Below are 20,776 nucleotides of genomic sequence, written 5' to 3' on the forward strand. Positions count from 1 at the left end.
TGTATGGCTATTTACGTTGATAGGTGAGTCCAGTCGTTCTCGCACAATCGAATACATCCCGAAAACACAAATATGCCGGCCTTCAATCTACCAAATCATGCATGAGGCATTCTCAGCCGCACCGAAAAAGGCGCATACGCTCTTGTTTACCCCCCGCCGACAATACTCGACTTAACAGTCACCATGGACCTCCACATCACACGGTGTAGCAGTTTACGCATCTCGACGTGATGGCTGGATCCGTTACTTGCAAGTCATTGATTTGCACCGATGAGGCAATGTCCGGCTTGTCCCTTGGTGGCGCACAGGGACAACAAAGAGTGAATTCCACAGAGAAAGTCCACAGGGACAGTGGACGGACTGTCAGGTAGACTGACGCGTGGCATTTCCTCTCCATACATCTAAAGATGCCACCCCCGCCGTCTTCTTCATCGGAGAATGGGGGATTTTAGACTCTGCGCGGATGAAACAATGCATCGGAATCCCCGCTCCTGGCTTCGCGTGTCAACCGCCTGCCAGGAAGATGCCGGCGGCACACAGACCGCTGTTTAGCGGCATGCTACTGCTGTCCGTCAGCAGATAACATCTCTCCTTCGGGCCGCTGATTAAAAAAAAAACCCCTGGACCCGATCCCATCTCCGAGGCCTGGGACGTCTGCGTGGCTGGAGGACACAAAGTATGCCGACCGACCATCGACGCAACGACACGTTCGCGAGACCCTTGGAAGATATCAAGGCTCCTCCTGGTACATTCACCGTGCCTACGGTATGCGCAAGTTCGCGATGGCTGACCTCATCCGCCGCCGTGCTTGTGATGCTCTGTTTCCGGCATGGGGCCAGTCCACATGTGTGGTTCTGGCGAGCTGTAGGCAAAAATAACTTAGTCCACAACCACCATGAACAGGACGCAGCTTGGCTTGTTTCGAGTTGAGTGCAGGAATAGTAGAGCGAGGAGATGGCCGCAAAGCCATTCGTGCAATCCTCGTCAACGGGATGCCGTTTCGGGAGGTGTGCTGCAGCCATATGCAGGTCGCTGGATGTGAAGCTGTGCCTGGAATTGATGGCATCCGCATCTCGTGCACGCAGCTGCAAGTATAGTACCCTAACTGGCCCGTTTGCAACCGCTTGCATACTCCTCCTTGACTGCCATCCCGGTGCATGCAGCCCGGAATGATGTTCAGTGTCAGCTGTTCCTTGGTGGCCGTACGCATAATAGAGTTACTTCATGGCTCGACACGACTCATCGATACCAACGATGCATCTCTCGAGTGACTCAAGTTTTTTTCCTCCACGACACTACTCTATATCACTCGCTATTCTGCTATACACAGGAGTAGTTTCTGCCGCACGGCTGGAGATTAACCTTTCCAGGACAGCTAATCTGCCATCCACGAGCTCGAGGTTTATTTCGAGGTTTGTTGTCACATGGACCACCCACCCTCTGGATGCGGTTCGCAGCTCGCGGGTACCTCCCGCCACTTTTGACACTTGTCCAGCCACGTCCGTCTGTGGTTCCAAAGAGTGTCGAGGCCAACGTGACTGCGCATCCAGATCCCACAGCACGGCGACTGAGATTTGGTCCATATAGTCGAGGCCGAAAAGGTACTTGTAGAAAAGGCTGCACTTCCCGCGAGTTGGGCAAACACTTGTACCAAAGACGCCCGGAAAGGACGTGCTTGGGCCACAAACCAGCTGTCAGCAGAGGCGTCAGCTTTGTCTTCAACTCGAATAATAAGCATCGCCCCCAGCACCTGCTGTCATCGGCAGATATTATTATAGGTCCGACGGACGAATGAAACAAAGCTCCGCAAGTTGCCTTGAAGAGGCAAATACCACCGTTACACAGTAGTTGAGAACCACTCAACAATACCACCCGCCCCCCAGCCAGGATACACCCTGACATTGCATGGCGATGCGAACTTACCTCACTTGCCATGGCAGCACAATGCCCTATCGTGTCTCCGGCATCGTCGTCACTGCTAGACGATTTGAGCCCCGGGACTAGCACTACACGATGCAAGGAACGGCGCAGGCAGCACCGCCGCCGGGTTTTACGGCTGAAAAAGGCCCGTGGTGTCTGGAGAATCGGATCCAAGTACAGCGAATTTAGCGCTGCGGGCGATGGTTCATCCACTCGATGCGGCATGTGATCAGAAAGGGACACTGGAAGGCCCTTGCCTCCCTATTACTCAACGATTTTCGTTGGCGGCGTCAGCGTTGTGCGACTCGACAGAGTGCTTTGTCCGCAGATACCGGTGATAAGCGGCGCATACTGGCAAGGTGAACGATGTCCCGGGGTGGGAAATAGGACGCTCCAAGGCGACTTTACTCATCGGTGACAACTGTCTTCAACAAACTGCCACCCCCCCGCGTTAAGATTCCAAACGCCGCGAGTGCGATCTTCAGCGATGGAGCAGTCCGCTCGACGTCTACTGGGATGATGGATCATGGCCAGGACAAGATGGTGGTGAGACGCAAGTTTATTGGACAGAGAACATCACCTGCCAGGAGCCAGGGAGAACGACAAGCCAACCCAGCTTTGACGAGAGACAACAACGTTCCCCACGGCCCAAGGACACAAATCGATCCTTCGCCCGCCTTGCGCAGATCTAAAATGGATTGCGCCGCACTGTTTGACTTGGCTCGATCATCAGGCTAGGCCCATCCCTGAGACCTTTTTTTCCCTCACCTTGTCAAGCCGCCTTGCGCCCCGTTCGAACAAACCTGCCTCTGTCGCCAAAGTAGTGCTGTTCTCACCGCTCTTTTCCAAAGGCTCTACCTCGGTGCCAACTCAACTTCGCTCGGGCGGCCACGACAAAGAATGAAGGCTCATGCCCGCACAGGAGCCTTTCGCGATCCGAAGCGCCGTCGGTCGACGTGCTCCTCATCATCGACGGCCGGCGAGTTCACACCACCACGTACCGTTTCCACTCCGTTTCCCATGATTCGATCGGGACGCCGGGGGAGTCGAAGTTGGGAGCACAGCAAAAGCGCATGAATAGCGCCAGAATAGCGCCATGCATGCGCACGCAGTAGCTGCGAGCTGTCCCCCGCTGCGGCGCACAGCATACAGACAGACGTGCATGGCCTCGCATCCGAAGACCACGGCTAGAGCAACCATCTAATCGCTCCGTCCATCCCCTTCCTCCTCCCCCTCTCGGCACCACCACAGCAGCAAGAAGAGGAGCCGCACGCAACAGACCATCCCCTTCGGCACAAGAGTCTGCAAGGTATGTCAGCCATTTCATTCGGGGACCTGCGGACGTCGTCATAACTCCCCTGTCGTGGCATGCAGCCAACGCATTTGGGGGGGACCAGCCCGTGGCTGCGCTGGTTTGCCTAGTGTTTCGTTTCGAACACACATGCCAGTGAGACCGTCGTCCATCTTGTGAGTGGGCGGGTTCTCCGCCGCTCCAGTACCTAATGTACCATGCAGTCATCCTCCCTCCGACAGAACGGGCCCATTTGCGACTATCAGGCGTAAACCTCCGGCCGCCCTAGTGTTTTAATAGCCCGGTCGAGATTGAGGTCTAGGTCGAGACCGATGGATGGTAGAGGGTGTGGACGACTGCCTGCATCTTATCTAACCCACGCAACAATAAGCAACGGATGTTTTTTCGCCGCATTCGCACGACAGAGACACTGCCAACGGCTTGTATCGCCAACGTCCGCAGCCTAGAATGTCCCGTTGCACACCCCGTTTCTTTTTTTTAAACCCCTCCCTTCCGCCCTGGCCTTCTGCCGGGGGCACTCTGTGGTACCTGGGCACCTCCCTTCCCACATCCGCAACTCGTCATATTCTCCGCATCGGCCGAGATCTGTGCCTGGGTTTTTCTGCAGGATATCATTGGATGAACGACATCCTCGTTGGCTTTGACCTCCTCCCCTCTTCGGGGTGACAGATCCGTGAGGGTAGAACAGGCTTGATGGGATGGCGGTAGAGGGGACGAGTCATGGATCATGGACTTCACATGTGATGGCCCAAGAGTTGTCGGCACGCTGCCCTGTTGAGTGTTGATGAGCTCTAGAGGCTCAGGGAGATGGTGTAATGTCTGCCGTGCAAACCCCAAGCTCTTACTTGTTCTTAAACAGCCTTGCGGGGTGGCACTTTGTCGATTTGTCGAGTGTCGGGAGGCTCGTGAAAGCCAGATACCTCCCAGTCCATTGCTAAGTGACAGACGGCCAAATGCCCCCTTCCTCCCCCGCCCGTATTAGCATCTCCACAAGCTGCTGCGTAGTAGACTATTGCAAGCGCGCTGCAGGCGCACAACACTTCGTCGGGCGCGGCGTCTTGTCTAGCCTTGGTAGCACGCGAGGGGTGAGTTGAGCTGCTCGATCGGGATCCCGACCGACCCACCACTCATGATGTCGATGCCCGGGTGTGCCGAGTTCCACGATGTGTTATACAGCGAGGGTCCAACGGCGTCTGGGCAGGATTGAGCCTCGGGTTCATATTAACTAGTCAAACGGGGACCTGGAAGTCGCATCTCGGGTGTGCAGATGCAGGTGGCATGTCGAGGCGGGCGGTGGACAACAGGGACACTGCATGGCGCTGTTCGAGCTTGTCGGTCGTGGCTCATCTAGAGGAGCCGGAATACGAAAATAAGTAACCCCCGAGAGCTGCCCGTGTTGTCTACTGAGCTACTTGGCATACACGACACATAATGGCCAGCCATGAAAAAAATACTCAAGGCAAGTGATGCGATCTACTGCCGGCAGCTCCGGATTCGGGATATTCCCGCCACATAGCAAACGGGGCGCAGATGGCTCAAAATACGATTAAATATCTGGGTCGGTACTATTTTGTTCCCTTTTTTGGTTTTACCATTATGTTTGCAAATTCAGTTCGCTCTGCCCTGGTCCGTTATGTAAATAATAATAAAACCCCCATCCTTGCCAGTTGCAAGGTTCCCAAAACGCCATTTGCGGTAGAGAGTAGTGTGTGTGTATATATATATATACACATATATACCATTTGTTCAGTCATGCCTCGTGAGCTTTACAGTTGTACACGCCGTGTCGGGCTCGTCGTCTCAGATATCCAGCATGCTCTTCACCTGCTGGGGCTGGCCGGACAACGACACGGCCGTGCTGGTACTATTGCTCCGCTCGGCCGGGCTGAGAGGGGTGGATAGGCTGTCGGGTTGCCTGCCCCGGCCCTGGCCGCCCTGGGCGTCGGTGTACGACGGCGGCGGCGGGCCGTCGAGCATCAGCTCGGCGGAGCGGTCGGGCCTGCTCGCCCCGGCAGCGGCGGCGCCGCCTGGGAACAGGAGCTCGGCGGCGGCGTTCATGGCGCGCTCGTTGCGGCGGCGTTCGGACTTGCCGGCGTACGAGGAGAAGGCCGTCGAGCCCTTTGCAGCGTCGAAGCCCGGGCGCACGGGGACCGGGGCGGACGGGGTGTCGTCGGCGGCGCGCATGCTGGCCATCTCGATCTCGCGGTCGGCGCGCTCGCGGTCGGCGGCCTGCACCTCGATGTTCTGGTGGACGCCGCGGGCGGTGGCGCCGCCGCCGCCGAGCTCGCGGACGTTCTGGGCGATGCGGTCGCGCATGCTCATGCGGCCGACGAGGTGGTCGTTGTTCTTGACGCGGCGCCACCAGGCGGGCTTCTGGACGTAGCCCATCTCGCGGTCGATCTCGGAGTCGCGGGCGCGGCGCTGGCGGATGAGCTCCTTGTCCTCGTTGGGCGAGAGGAAGCCGTAGGCGATCTGGACGTAGAGGATCAGCAGGGCCGGGGCGTAGCCGCCGGCGTAGACGGCGGCGAGCGACGACTTTGCGTTGAGCACCGAGTAGTCAAAGTCCCAGGCGACGAGGCCCTGGTAGGCGACGAGGCAGGCGGCGAGCGGGAGGATGAGGAGGAAGCGCAGCGGGGTGAAGCGCAGCAGGCCGGCGGCCTTGTTGAGGGGGCCGCGGTTGCGCGGGTAGTAGTGCTTGATGGAGTGGCGGAGGGAGAAGACGATGGTCAGCCAGCAGACGACGAGGCAGAAGGTGGCGACCTTGAAGCGGACGTCGGTCGCGTTCGGCGCGGCGCGGAGGGCCGTCTGCTCGGGGGACCGCTGCTTTTCGATCTCGCCCCAGTTGCGGGGGACGATGAGGAAGAAGTTCTGCGCGGGGGACCGTCATGTTAGCTTTTCTTTCTCTCTGTCTTCCCTTCCTTCACTACTTGTACTCGGTCCCAGGGTTTTGAGGACGCTCCCGGGGGGGGAGGATGGACGTTGGGGAGGAAAAGATATGTCTTACCAGCCAGAGCCACAGGTAGAACCACAGCGGCATCCAGAACTCCAGCTTGCTCCTGCGGTCGCCCTCCCGCAGCGAGAACGGGTCCGGGTCGACGGCCTGCCTCTCGCTCCAGCTCCCCCAGTGGCGCACGGCCTCCCAGACGAGGGCCATGGTGAACTGCTGCATCAGGTACCAGAAGAAGCTGTTGATGATGATGGGCAGGCCGATGACGTAGAAGCGGTCGACGTCGATGTTTGTGAAGAGGCTGATGAAGGCGGCGACGCAGACGAGGATGGCGAAGTACCACTGCCACCTGCGGCCGATGGGGTAGAAGCGCTTCGTGGTGGGCAGGTGGTGGCTGCCGTGCTTCTTGAGGTTGGCGAGGACGAGCATGAGGGCGATGGCGTAGACGACGCCGAAGCCGACGCCGACGCCGGCGCGGGGCCCGATGGAGTTAATTGGGTCGTAGCACCATGTCGAGTTGACGAAGGAGCCGTTCGGGAGGAGGTAGACGGGGGTGTAGGGCTGCTCGGTGAGGTAGCAGTTGGACTCGTTGGAGATGGTATTGTTGCTGTAGAGGGTGTAGTTCCAGAAGTTGAGGACGGTGCGGTTGAAGTGGACGCCGCCGAGGATCGTGTCCGAGTCGTTTGCGCCGGCGGGGAAGTCGAGCACGCCGCGGGTGCTGAGGAACGACAGCATCGTGTGCGTGAGGGGAGGGGAGGTCGATGCCGGGTCGTCCGGACTTGACGGGAACCGGGGTCCTTTGCTCGGGTGTCGTCGTCCAATATCACGGCCGGAATGCGCGGCTTGGGGGAGGAAGTGAATGCCCTCGTAGCAGAGATGATCAACGGCGCGGCGAGATCAGGACATTGCTGTTGGTCAGAGGTCGAGAGAGAGGAATCGTGGGATCGCAAGGAAGGACGAGAGGGAGAAGAGGCAATTGAAGAGGTGGAAGAGCAGATTATGATTATTACGATACGAATGGGCTTATGGAACGCTCGGAAAGGCGGAGATGACTTTTTTAGCCGCGTGTAGTCAGCGTCGGGCGGTCTTCTACGACGCTACGCGCAGATCATCGAGGGAAATCTACCGGTAGTGTTACAAAGGCGGCGAAAGGCGGGATGATGCAGACGGAATGGGCGGGTAGAGGAGGTGGAGATGCCGAAGCTCCGGGACGAAAAAAACAAGAGGGGAGGGCGAGGGAGGGACCAGTGACAGAACAATAGGCTTTTTGGCGGAGAAGGGAAACATGCATGTCGCTTTGATAACGGTGTTTTTCTTTATTTTTATTTTTTTTATCGCGCATCATAAACAGCAGACGCCCCCAGCGGCGTGCCCGCCCGGATACCACCGCATAGCGTCATGGGTGTGGATAAAGAGTGGGGTCAGACGTGTGGCTGGAGGAAACAAAATGCGGGGCATTCAAGCCACATAAAAAATGCGGATGAACTCTGCATCAGCCACAGCTGCTTTTTAAGTGCCATTCGGTGGCCCGAGACACGTGCCTTATGTAAGCCACAGAGGGTCCCTCGTTTGAACCCCAAAAGGGTACGTACCGTTGCCCGTCGCCCACCAGCTCCAGACAGGACAGCTGGAGCTTGACCGACCCGACCGTCCGCAATCGCATCACCAGTAGCGCACTCCAAGCTCCAGCCAGCCTCGAGCTCACACTCCAGCGCAACCCAGCGCAACAACAACACCCATTGGCACGCCTCCATCCGGCCAATGGATAACCTACGCCCGTCATGACGACCCACCACGAAGAGGAGCCCTCGTACATCGACTACGAGGCCTTCCTCGACCCGACCTTCAGCCCCGCGTCCTTTGCAAACACGCTCGTCCTCGCCACGAACAACCCCAACGACGCGACCCTCGACCTCTCGACGCCCCTCTCCCGCGTCCTCTTCGACACCCAGGAAATCGACTCGCACATCGACCTCCTCACGACAAAGTCCGCCGCCCCGCTGCTGCAGTACACCAGCGACCAGAACGCCGCCAGCAAGCGCATCATCTCGGAGCTCGACGCCCAGATCAAGAGCCTCAACGACAGCTACAAGCAGCTCGAGAAGGAGGTCATCGACAAGCATGCCGAGGCCGAGGAGGTGCGGCAGGTCGCCACCCGCCTCTGGGAGACGCTGAAGCTGGGCCGCTCCGTGGGGCGGTGCCTGCAGCTCGGCAGGCAGCTCGAGGTCCAGCACGCCGAGATCGCCGGGTCGAGCGTCAGCGCCGCCGCCGCCGCCGCCGGCAAGAAGGAGGACCACCGCGCCCTGGTGCGGTGCTCGCACACCATCCTCTCGCTGCGCGAGGTGCTCGACAACACGGCCCCCGGGGAGGAGGGGCACGGCCTCGGCAGGGTCGATGCCATCCGCACCCTGCGGGACTCGGTCGTGTTCCCGATCGAACGGTCCGTGAGGGAGACGGCCGACAAGATCATCCGCGACTTTGCCATCCCGAACTCGGCCACGTTTTCGCAGAGCGAGGAGACCAAGGCCCGCACGGTGTCGGCCATGGTCGCGCTCTTCCTGCTCTCGCCCACGCCCGCACAAAAGGCCGACAGGTGGACGCCGCAGCTGCTTCTGCAGGCGCTGGAAAACTACTTCCGGTCGGCGCTGCAGTCGTCCATCGCCTCGCTGTCGCGCTCGCTGAGCCAGCTGCCGAACCTCGACCGCACCCTCGCCGAGATCTCGGCGCGGTGCCAGAACATCGTCGCGCTCGAGATCGTGCTCGAGTCGACGAAGCTGCCGACGCACCCCCTCGTGTCGGCGCCGCAGCGCCAGACCAACATGCTGCAGCCGCTGCTCGCGTACCTCGAGACGGGGAGCCTGCCGAGCTACTTCTGGCGGACGATGGCCGGGAGCCTGGGCACCCGCGTGCAGGAGATTGTCAACCGCGGCGGGGTGTCGGCGCGGACGCTCAGGTCCAACAAGGCCAGCGTCGGGGAGGCGGTCAGGGAGTGCGTCGTCAAGGGGTGCCAGATGCCGAGCGCGCTCAAGGGCAAGGGCAGAGGGGAGAGCAACTGGGAGAGGGAGGTTGCCGTCATGGTTGGGAGCGTGGTGAACAACCTTGGCAGATAGGCCATGCCCTTCCTCTCCGAAGGACAATCAATCAATAGGCGGTGTCGACGGACAACAGCTATGCCGAGATGCCGCATGTCGATTCATGAAAAGGAAAAAGAGTTTACAAATTAATTTGGCCTTGATTTGACGGGGAATTGCCACCACGAACTGGCATCAAGTGCAAGTGTCGTCTTCCCTCATGCGGAGCTGCGGCGCTGTGCAGCTCTCTCGCATGCATTGATAGAGCCCCCCTGTACCATGTTCTAGATACCGCGACCCACCGACAGACTGTGCCTTTCGGCATATTGAGCCGGTCGGAGGTCCAGACTGGCGTGGTGCAGTGATAATTTCCGAGAGGGAGCAAACAAAGACTCCAACCAGGAATGCGACACTGCACCAGACTACACCTCGGACTCACCACACTACACCACTACTACTGGTATGTATATCCAGGGGTCCAGAACCCCTGTTATCTTTCTTGGCGGCTCGAAGCCCAATGTTCAATGTTTGTGCGGGGGAAGGCCACGGCGCTACCGTCGGACTCTCGCACTCGATCAATAGTTTCGGAGTCATGGTGTGCTTGTTCTGTGGAGCGCAATGAATCATCGCTGCCGGCCCTTGCCAAAGTCCCATAACGCTGGCAAAGTCTAAACCCAACTCAGCAACGGTCCCAGATGCGTACGTGCGATCCATGCCGGCGTACGAGCCTGGCATTGGCCGCATCGCACTGCGCACTCTACTTGAGTGCCGGGGCCGGGAGGGGGGGAGGGATGTTGCTCAAACACTCCGCTGCCAAACCCGCCTCTTGGGTGGGCGCTGGACCACGATCTCAGGCCGACCGAGGTTGTTTGTTGGTTTAGCAGCTCGACAGATCATCAATCAAAAAAAAAAATTATAAAACAAAAAATATTAAAGGACTTTCCCAAAGCCGCAGCTCGCCCGCGGATCGTGCTTGGCGCTACGCAGCCCCCCTTGAGCGCATGAAGCAAGGATCACGAGAACGAGAACGAAATGTAATGTATTCGATAACGAGAAAGGGTTCTTTGCGTGACTAGTGTACACACACTCGCGATGTGCTGCTGCTGACAGATTGAGTCGTTACAATTTGTGGAAAGGATCTAAAAACTGGAGTTTTGACATGTGGAGGCCCAATCCGGCGGGAGCCAGAACGGTCAACGGCGGACCATCTAACCCACTCTTTGCGTGTCTGTCTGTGTGTGTGTGTGTGTGTGTGTGTGTGTGTGTGTGCTCTCGAGCTAAGAGGATCGATCGTTTGCAGATATCGCAGGGGGGGATATAATTATAAAACAAACCCCCAAACCCAGTCTCCCCACGTCGACGACACCCCCTCTACACGGTCGTCCAAGGACCAGAGAAGCAAAAAGAAATTTGAACAAAAATTATCATCACCATGGCGTTGGTCTCCTTCACGGCGCTCGTGTACGCGCTCCCAGTGCTCGCCGTCTACTACGTCGCTTCGTACTTCATCGCCCGCCGCCGCCTCCAGCGCTTCGCCAAAGCCCACGGCGCAACCCTCCCCAAACATGTGACGACCAAGCTCCCCTTCGGCATCGACTTCGTGTGGCGCCTCATCGACACGAGCCGCAAGGGCGGCGACGTGCTCGACGACGTCATCGGCGCCAACTACGAGGAGAACGGCACCACCTTCTCCATGCCGGGCTTCTTCGGCCCCGCCGAGCTCTTCACCGTCGACCCGGCCAACATCCAGGCCATCCTCGCCACAAAGTTCAACGACTTCGACCTCGGCGAGCGCAGGATCAAGCAGTTCCGCCCCCTGCTGGGCCACAACATCTTCACCGCCGACGGCCCGTTCTGGGAGCACTCGCGCGCGCTGTTCCGCCCCCAGTTCTCCCGGGACCAGATCAACGACCTGGAGAAGACGGAGCTCGCCATGAAGGCCCTGCTCAAGGCCCTGCCCCTGGTCGGCGACGAGGCCGCCGGCGCCGTCACCGTCGACATCATGCCCCTGCTCTTCCGCTTCACCCTCGACACGGCCACCGGCTTCCTGTTCGGCGAGAGCGTCGAGTCGCAGATGGCCGCCGCCACCGGCCGCACCGCCACCACGAGCGCCGCCACCGCCATGGCCGCCGACCAGTACGGCAGCGACATGTCCTTCGCCTCGGCCTTCCACGAGGCCCAGATGTGGATCACGACCCGCGTGCGCCTCCAGGGCCTGTACTGGCTGGCCCCGAGCGCCACCGGCCGCAAGGCCTCCGACTACATGCGCAAGTACGTCGACCACTACGTCCGCATGGCCCTCGGCTCCGCCAAGCCCGCCACCGAGAAGTACAGCCTGCTCGACACCCTCGTCGAGCAGACGCGCGACAAGGACGAGCTGCGCGACCAGATCCTGGGCCTGCTCATCGCCGGCCGCGACACCACCGCCACCCTCCTCGCCTGGGTCCTGCTGCTGCTCGCCCAGCACCCGGCCGTCTTCGCCAAGCTGCGCGCCGCCGTCCTCGCCGACTTTGGCGAGTTCACCGAGGACGCCGACAACATCGAGTTCGCCTCGCTCAAGTCGTCGCAGTACCTGCAGTTCGTCATGCGCGAGACCCTGCGCGTCTACAACGCCGTGCCGCTCAACAACCGCGTCGCCGTGCGCGACACCGTCCTGCCCCGCGGCGGCGGCCCCGACGGCCAGTCCCCCATCGTCGTCCCCGCCGGCCAGACCGTCTCCTTCGTGCCCTACCTGCTCCACCGCCGCGACGACGTCTGGGCCGACGCGCTCGAGTTCCGGCCCGAGCGCTGGGAGGGCGTGAGGCTGGACTGGAACTACATCCCGTTCAGCGGCGGGCCGAGAATTTGCTTGGGACGTGAGTTATTTTCCGTTTTTCTTTCTTTTTTCTTTCCTTCATTTTTCCTTCCCCTGCTTCACTATTCCCCCGCGGGAGTTGTTCCTTTCCAGCGAGCTGCAGACGGATTGCTGACCGGACCAGAACAATTCGCCCTCACCGAGGCCGGGTACCTCCTCGTGCGGCTGCTGCAGAGGTTCAAGAGCATGGAGTGGGTCGGGCCGCCCGGGAAGCCGAGGAAGGACATCCACTTCACCATGGCGCCGAGGGACGGCGTGCCCGTGCGGATGGTGTATGCGGACTAGGTATTTCGCCGTGTGCTGTGGACATGCTCTTGTGCGTATATTCAAAAGGCGTTGTTCTCCTGTGTTGGTCCGGATATATCCCTCGTAGTTTCCGCGAACATAGAATATTGCTTCCGCTCTGTTTCAACCGTTGAAAGCGTCTCAATCTTGATAAACTGTACCTCATTCGAGACCTCCCAGCCTGGCATGCACATGACCTGCGTTGTCTTGTGGTGAGCCATTCCTGAAGGAACATCACGGCTCTGACGCATGCTAATTTGTTTCCGTCCCATACAGCAACAGGGAATCTCTATTTGAACTTGCTTGGACTTATTGCGAGCAACGTGCCTAACCCGGAACGAATTAGCCATACTGTCTGGTTATTCATTACAATGGAAAGTGTACCTAATTTCCACCATGCTCACCATCAACTCCCACAAAGTCAGTAGCAGATATCTACGGTCCGCATACATCATCGCCGCATTTAGTCTATAACCACGCCCATTTTTCCAAGGCTTGACTTCCAGTCAAGCCAACCACAGCCTGCGGGTCGGATTACTTACCCTCTCCCGAGCGCTTCTCCCAACTGCCTCGCGACCCGGTGGCTGCTCGCACCCCAGTCCAGCTTTGGAAAGGATGCTATAGAAACCGTATCGAGACCATTCTGGAAGGCCGGATGGTGCCGGACGATGGTCGTCGGCACCGGACTGGTGATCAGTATCTTGAAAACGCCGCGCATTCTCAGGTCTCTCGTCAGATCCAACAGAGAGCACAGCACGAAGTTCATACCGCCCGCGTGCTCTTCACGCTCAAAATAACTGATTCCGTCAATGAGGCAGACGAGGGTTGTCTTGTGGGGCAGATGGCAAGCGAGCCACACGAACAGGTGGCAGAGCCCCTCGAGGTCACCCGCCGCGACTTGGTCGAGATTAACCTGCTCATGGAGGACTCTCGTGTCGAACTCGTGCTGCCTGAGCAGCTGCGCAAGAAGGCTCCGAACCAGGCCCTGGCCACCGGTAGTTCGCTCATTGCTGCCAGGATCGATGTGACAGCCGCAGAAGAAGACGAGCGTTTTGAATCCAGCCATGTCATCCAGCGAGTTCTTGAGGGTCCAGCACACGGAAGACAGGGCGGAAGTCTGATGCATGCCTTCGTAGAAATCACCATGCACTAGAAGCTTGCTCGAGGCTGGCACCATGATGAACTCCTTGAACGACCAAGTCACGACCAGCTGTTCAGCCTTCCCACGGTGATCGGCAGGAATGAGATACGATTTCCTTGCGATCTCTTCAACGTCGCTAGAGTCGTCCCAGTCTGTGATGCCCAGCAGCACCCACAAGTTTCTTTGCGGAATGTAGGTAGCCATAGGCGGCTGAGGCGACGGTGTCCTTCCAACAATGCCCCCAGAGGCAAGCAGGGAGAGCGCCTCGATTTGCCCTGGATATCGTCAATTCAACTCGCATGGGTACTCCTGGCTTCAAACACGGTAATACTCACTGTCCTTTTCCTCCAGCTGGTGCTTATATACGAGATCAAGGTTTCTTTGATACCCATCCAGCAAAGATTTGAAAGAATTCCGCATATTTACTAGTGTTTCTTGCATTTTTTGCTGCTCTTGCATCATGATTTGCTGGTTGGCAATCATAGCCCTATCATTCTCCATCATTCTCTCAGAATCTGCAGTTTGTCAATACCACGAATATAGAGAGACAACCACCGGGTGAATGAACAGCTTACAGTCTCTGACTTGGTTCCACATGTCCCTGACTTGCTTGATGTTGGAAGTCTGCGCTTCGTGTATGAGGGCGGCACTGCTACTCTTGATCTGTGCCAAGCTCTCTTGCAGTGTCTTGTGGTAGTCGGCGCTGGCCAGGACAGATTTGCCAGCTCGCCAGACTTACCCACCAGTCCAAATGTCAGTTTGAATATGTGCGGGAGGAACATGAACTCGTACCAATGTTCTCGAGGTAGTATCCTATGGCATCTTCAGTGGCTTTCAGTATTGACACCACCACTTCAAGAGCCTTCTTTTCGATGACTTGGTCGCCGTTGAAGACTCCAAGAAACATCTCAATATCACCAAAAATCACCTCTAGTTGGTCGTTGCTTAGGGAATTCGCGGTTTCTTCCCGCACAGCGGTGGACTTCGCCGCTGCCTAATGCGAATAGACGATCAGCGTCACCTCACTTATTTCAAGACAAATAATCAGGGATCCGGCGAAACAGATGAACGGCGCATATACCCATACTTACGTCAATGATGATTTGCAGAGCACCAAGGACAGGCGAAAGGTACTCAGCCTGCGGAATGAGTTGAATCGCAGGCCGCACCAGTCGCACCTTGTCAACGACCACCCGCAGGCCTTTCTTGACGTGTCTCATAGTTTCCTTGCCGTCGTACACGGTCTTTGCTTTCTGAAGCTCGTCGTATACCTCAGCCCAGTTGGCTTTGTTGCGAACCGAGTAAGTATATCCGCCAGTGGTAAACTTCTTCACCTTCGGCTCCTCGTGCTTTGATTTAAAAGAGGCTATCGCTTCGTAGAACAGCTTATCCCAGAACTGCATAGCCGCCACGGCTGGCGGAAGCTGTCGAGGACCAGCTGATGCAATCATGGGAGCGGACATAGGGAGTATTGCCATCGGCTGCGACCAGGGAGTTAAGGCTTCCGCTTCCGCTTCAATAGTGACAATACTAGTTGGGGCCACGACAGGAACATATCTCCCCGCATTTGGACTGTATTGGATGAGCGCCGGCGATTCCTCAAAGACTGGATGAGTCTCGGCCATTCGATTATCGACGAAATCCACCGCTGGGGATCTTCCCGTAATACCCGATATATCAGCCTCCTGTGTCGCCATCCTGAGCGGTGACGGTTCTCAATGGTGCTCGCCAGCGCTGTGAGGCTGACCACATAAACTAGAGAGGACAAATCTCGGTGATGTGAGGATACGAGCTATACCAAGAACAATCACCTTGGCATTGTCGCCTCTGGTCTTGCATGTGCATAAGCGCTTATTATAATGGGTTGATTGGCTTCAGAGGAGGTGAAACACCCAAGGTCCAACAGTCACAGCCTGATTTTGATTTCTTGGTCAGGCATACATCTCGAGATTGGGCCTCCCCTCCTCATTCCCATTTTTCCCCCGTTAATTTAACAGCGATCCCTACTTATACTTGGGCTGCCGAAGATCACTACAAATCAATATCAACACTACGACCACGTAACTGAATCGTTATGTCACATAAATCTGACAACAGCGATCTCGGCGGAATCGCCCAGGTCAACGACACTAGAGAAGTCGATCATGCCGGTCCTAACGAAGAGCAGTCCGACATGTTCGAGATGAGACGAGAACTTGAGCATATGAGAATAAGAATAGAGGAAATGGAAGTCATGTTGGGAATTCCCCCTCCGGCCACAGTCCAATCCTCCAGAAGGCTTCCGCTTTCGCGTTCGGATTCGGGTTCCCGTATCTCCATGGAAGCTGTCCGAATTCCATCACCTCCACGTTCGCAACATTCTGCAGATCAATCAAGCCCCTCTTCGATAACGGTACAGCATCGTCGTAGTTATTTACCCGAGGAACGAGTTTCACATAAATCGACTCAGAACACCCACGCTTTTGTCAAAAATCAGATCTATAATGAGGCGTCTTCAGAGGAAAATGAGATTTACGATCCCTCCAGATCGCGCCGAAGCCAGATCAGAATGCAGCAAAGAAATGTGGGACAAATGAAACGTAACACAGCACTGAAAAGAAGTCAAGAAGAAGACATTGTAATCACAATCAAAAGAGAAATTCGTGCGATTCGGCGTGTGAGAGAAGCAAGGAAAGCTGCAGATCTTGCGGTAGAGGCAGCCAGGAAGGCGGAGACTGCGATATCCAGCGGGAGAGATTTGCGCGATCTGCAGGCAAACTGGAGGTCACAAGAGTTGCAAAGACGTGAAGAGATCATTGCAGAAGAGGACAAAATAAAGGAACTTGAGAAGCAAAGGTTTTATTTGAGATGTAAGAGCGAGTTCGAAGCGCGACTCCGGATAAGAAAAGCTTCAATTCCAAGGGAAGACGAGGAACCGTTTGATGATCGACTATCCAAACCTGAGCAAGGGCCTCGGCCTCTGGTACCTGAGCTGAGGCATGTTTCGTTGGAGCATTTCAGAGCATCGGAAACTCGCTTCTCCATCAAAGCTGTGCCAACCATCGAAGTGCTGCTGGGAGACCCAATACATGAAATGGGGCATGCGGCAATAACCCTTAGGGATTTTGCAAACGATGCAATTGAATCAGATCCATCATCAGGGTTAAAGGTGCTGCAGACACCTCCAAGGCCCCTTTCAAAAGGGATACCCGGACAAGACCTTCTCCCAGAACGTATTCGGGTTCGAGGGCCCTTTATTCGATTTCTTCGGCAAAGGATCGGAAGACGACGTCTGATTATGGACTACACAAGAATTCTCGTTCGGCCATACAGAATACTAGTTGAATTCAATGACCTAATCCGATACGACTGGCAAGCTTGGGCAAATTACTTCGATATAGACAGCCCGCGTCGGATGTTAAGGACGTCTCGTTGGAATAGTCCCGGATTGCCATTGCGGGTGGATGCCGACTCGCTTGTTGGCTTGATGTCTGCCACCGAAGTGCGGCAGGTCGAATGCCTGCTTGATTTTATGGACGAGTATATCAAACCAAAGATGGATTACCTAGCGAGTCCTGACTGCCAAAAGGTAGCATTTGCCGACATCTGGTATCTATTCAAACCGGGCGATTTTGTCATTGGAGACAACGATCGCCAGATTTACCGGGTAATGAGCGTTGCGAGCACAGGTCACAGGGCTTCAATGCCTTACTATGACTACTTCAACACATCTGGTAGATCCCCTGATGCCCTTGAAACCTCGATTCGAATTCTCTGCATTCATATCGATTTTGATGGCAGCCACCTTGGCCCGATTACCACTGAGTTTTCCATCAAGAAATTTCAAGGTGTGAAGGCCCTTACAGCCCTTGAGATTCGCCCATGCAACTTTGACCGGGACCCCAGCCAGCGGGAGAAGTACATCAATCGCGGAAAGAAATTCGTCAGGGCAATAGCTATCCAGCACCTCCATTACGCCGGCATTGCTCTAGAGACAAGAGATGAGATCGATAGCCAGGTGGTTATTGACTTCGCTGAGTGCCTATCGCCTTCTGCCTCGGAATCGTGGAAACCGTGGATCGATTCCGCAGTTGGCGTGGGGGTTGTACCGCCAGCTTTTGAGTCATGCGAGGAAGCATGTTGCAGGTCAGATTGCGTCTACCACGATGAGTATATTGAGGAGATGCGCGATAAGGCATTCATGTCCTCCCTCCTTCCGCCTAAGTGGACTCACTCCAAGCTGCCGTCGATAGCGGTCTACCCACGGACGCTTGACGAGGCAAATACAGAGGAGAACAACATCGCGGAAGAAGAGTTTCTGATTATGTCATACCGTGTTTTCGGGTTCGTATTGAACAGTCGCAAATGGGGTAAGTTGGTTTCAAAGTCTATAACGCAAGCCGTGAGGCACATAATGCTCGGACCCATACTAACACGGCCACTTATCTTTCAGAAAGGCTAGACCTGGAATATACGAAGTCAGTGGGCAGCATAAATGAAGATGACGATGTATTCCAAACTCGAAACAATGAATTCTACCAAGAAAGAGAAGCGTCCTTTGACCAGCTAGTGCTCCCACCCGGCCACAAAGAGATGGTTTTGTCGCTTGTTGCCCAACACTATCGAACCAAAGACGCGGCTTTTGCGAGTAGGGCTCAGTTTGACATTGTTCGTGGCAAAGGTAGGTGAACTGTCACATTCCGTGTTGGGCTTGAAACCTAACACGGACGCCAGGCAAAGGTTTGATTCTGCTCCTCCACGGCGCTCCGGGAGTTGGAAAAACAAGTACTGCAGGTGAGAGGTTCATAATCATTTCTGAAAAGATTCACCGCTGATTTAGAACTAGAGTGTGTTGCCGAGCTTTTCAAGAAGCCACTGTTCCAAATCACTTGCGGTTCGTATGCCCCTTGAATTTGCCGTTGACTTATCTAATGATAGTTTTCTTTAGGTGATCTAGGCACCACAGCGAAAGAAGTTGAGCTCGCGTTGGAGAGGAACTTTTCTCTTGCCAGCAAGTGGGGTTGTATTCTACTCGTGGATGAGGCCGATGTGTTCCTGGCGAGACGAACAACCAGCGACTTTGCCAGGAACGGCATGGTTGCAGGTACTACTATTTGGGTTCCAGCTAAGGAGACAGTAACTAACTGCAATGTAGTATTTCTTCGCGTCCTTGAGTACTATGCTGGAATTCTGTTTTTGACAACCAACCGAGTCGGCGACTTTGACGAAGCATTCACCTCACGCATTCACATCAGTCTTCACTACCCCCCTCTGGATAGGGACTCGACCGATGCCGTCTTTGAGGTCAACTTAAATCGTATCAAAAAGCACTTTAAAACCAATGGAAGAAAAATCGAGATTGAAGACTTTAAAGTTCGCTCGATGGCCGAAAGGTACTGGCGAGAGAACCCCAAGGCGAGATGGAACGGGCGTCAGATTCGCAATGCATGCCAGACGGCTCTAGCCTTATCCGAGTTTGAAGTCCAGGGCGGCATGTCAGTCTTCGAGACCACTAAGTCAAGCTACAATGCAACGAAAAATACCAACGTAGACGTCACTGTAAAGCTGGGCGTGAAGCACTTTGAGACCGTGCAGTTGGCATATCTCAGCTTTATCAAGTACCTCGACGACGTTTACGGCGCTGACGCGGACACTAGAGCCAAGGATGGCTTTCTGAGGGCGTCTTACAGAGACGTTGCCAATATGAGAGCAGATGCAACTAATCCTTCGCATTGGCCGGGCAATAGGTCTGGCTGGCAGCACTTGAGTGAAGTTGCACCGTCGATGATGCCACAACCCCCGCAATACCCGCATCCGCAACAGCATCCGCAACCGCAGCAACAGCATCATTATCCACAGCAGCCACAACAGCCACAACATCAGCAACACCTTCAGCACCAAAATACAGACCAGAATGCCTATAGTTACTATGGCGGTTATAGCTCGGCGCCACCTAACAACTCTCTGCATAGGCCGGCCACGGGGCTGGCTAACCCAGGCTTCTCGATGGGTGGCGGGTCCGAAGAAGGATCTTTGTATGGACCTTCCGCGAACACAAGCTTGTACCAGCGACCAGGACATCAGCATGGAGGCTCTGCATTGTTGTCAACAAGCCAGGGATACGGAATCACGACACAGTATTCTGCAACACATCAGGGAATTAGTGTCCCTCAGCCTAATGAAACGCAAACCGCGGGTGGTAGTGATGCTCTTTGATATTCGAGCATTCAGTCATGTTCCCGGGGATTGAGCCTTAATATCACAGCCCGAGACATCACGGAGATGGCAGATTTGTACTGAGTGGCTGCGTTTCTGGTACATGAAATAGTTAAGCTAGGAAACTACTGTTCAAAAAGAATTATATTTTTTGCATAATAAATATTAAGAAGGCCTGAACCAAAAATAAAGAGCAAGAAATGGAGGTAAAGGTTTGAATCCTTTCATGCTGGATAATGTGTCAATACAATAAGGGCCTAGGTCTCGGTATCAAACCGGAAAACCGTTGACTCAGGAATAAGCCAAGGGCACATGAGTTTCTCGTTAATGTGCTCCATCAATAACTGCTGATATCCTTTCTCCTTAGATCAGATGATCAAGTCAACCGAATGGCGCTGGCTTAATGGTGAGTCGGATATGATGAAGTAGTGGTAAGGAGTTTGGTCGTAATGCGAAACGTCTCAGAGACGGTCGAGTCTTTTCTGCCTTCGGCTTGACTGAAACCTATGGCGGGATTCCCGATGATCAGGCAGAATACCGCCACAACCATGACACTACAGATGTTAGCGATCCTCAGGATATTCCTCCAATCACGCGGGAGGCAACTTACGAAGACTCGAGCCCAATGAATAACGGCTCATTCCGGAACATGGGACTGAAGTATCCCTCTTTCAGCTCCTCGATACGGTACGAGCACCGGACGAGAATAAGCAGGGTGGAAAGGAACAAAAATGAAAGAAAAATGCCCATCCGTTTAGTGATTCGTCCTCGGGCCTCCGACGTCATGCAAGCGACAAGATAATCAGCAAAAAGAAAACAAAAAGCCACCAGACACACCACTTGGAAGATCAGGCCAGCCAGAGTGACATTTACGCCCATCTGCACCTTGGCCTTATCGGCCGCAACGGTAGATAATGCGCCGCCTGTCGCTTGCAGCACGAGGGAGATAACATCGCAAGGAATAAAAATGACGTAAAACAGTCGTGGGTCGAAACGGGATATTGATCGGTCGACATTCATGACTCTGGCAATCAAGAGCATTAGATGGGCT

The 20,776-nt window shown here is 55.6% G+C and overlaps 5 protein-coding genes across 5 annotated transcripts; 3 read left to right on the plus strand and 2 right to left on the minus strand.

The window, feature by feature from the left end:
• Positions 1 to 5,032: 5,032 nt before the first annotated feature.
• Positions 5,033 to 6,914, minus strand: EsH8_I_000250 (DUF2434 domain-containing protein; the record flags this gene model as incomplete). The annotated part of the gene is made up of 2 exons (XM_083267663.1): positions 5,033 to 6,100; positions 6,237 to 6,914. 2 exons carry the CDS (start codon positions 6,912 to 6,914, stop codon positions 5,033 to 5,035), a joined length of 1,746 nt encoding a protein of 581 aa, XP_083118101.1.
• A 1,046-nt stretch (positions 6,915 to 7,960) lies between these two features.
• EsH8_I_000251 (Golgi transport complex subunit COG5) lies at positions 7,961 to 9,289 on the plus strand (the record flags this gene model as incomplete). Its single annotated transcript, XM_083267664.1, has 1 exon — positions 7,961 to 9,289. One exon carries the CDS (start codon positions 7,961 to 7,963, stop codon positions 9,287 to 9,289), a length of 1,329 nt encoding a protein of 442 aa, XP_083118102.1.
• A 1,393-nt stretch (positions 9,290 to 10,682) lies between these two features.
• EsH8_I_000252 (cytochrome P450) lies at positions 10,683 to 12,389 on the plus strand (the record flags this gene model as incomplete). Its single annotated transcript, XM_083267665.1, has 2 exons — positions 10,683 to 12,105; positions 12,229 to 12,389. The coding sequence occupies 2 exons, from the start codon at positions 10,683 to 10,685 to the stop codon at positions 12,387 to 12,389; spliced, it is 1,584 nt and encodes a 527-aa protein (XP_083118103.1).
• A 41-nt stretch (positions 12,390 to 12,430) lies between these two features.
• EsH8_I_000253 (uncharacterized protein) lies at positions 12,431 to 15,008 on the minus strand (the record flags this gene model as incomplete). The annotated part of the gene is made up of 5 exons (XM_083267666.1): positions 12,431 to 12,716; positions 12,932 to 13,805; positions 14,106 to 14,264; positions 14,323 to 14,524; positions 14,622 to 15,008. 5 exons carry the CDS (start codon positions 15,006 to 15,008, stop codon positions 12,431 to 12,433), a joined length of 1,908 nt encoding a protein of 635 aa, XP_083118104.1.
• A 2,057-nt stretch (positions 15,009 to 17,065) lies between these two features.
• EsH8_I_000254 (uncharacterized protein) lies at positions 17,066 to 19,502 on the plus strand (the record flags this gene model as incomplete). Its single annotated transcript, XM_083267667.1, has 5 exons — positions 17,066 to 17,879; positions 18,458 to 18,613; positions 18,665 to 19,256; positions 19,333 to 19,432; positions 19,482 to 19,502. The coding sequence occupies 5 exons, from the start codon at positions 17,066 to 17,068 to the stop codon at positions 19,500 to 19,502; spliced, it is 1,683 nt and encodes a 560-aa protein (XP_083118105.1).
• Positions 19,503 to 20,776: the final 1,274 nt, after the last annotated feature.

The sequence above is a fragment of the Colletotrichum jinshuiense genome, chromosome 1 (genome assembly GCF_051148585.1).
Source record: "Colletotrichum jinshuiense chromosome 1, complete sequence".
NCBI lineage: Eukaryota > Fungi > Ascomycota > Sordariomycetes > Glomerellales > Glomerellaceae > Colletotrichum > Colletotrichum jinshuiense.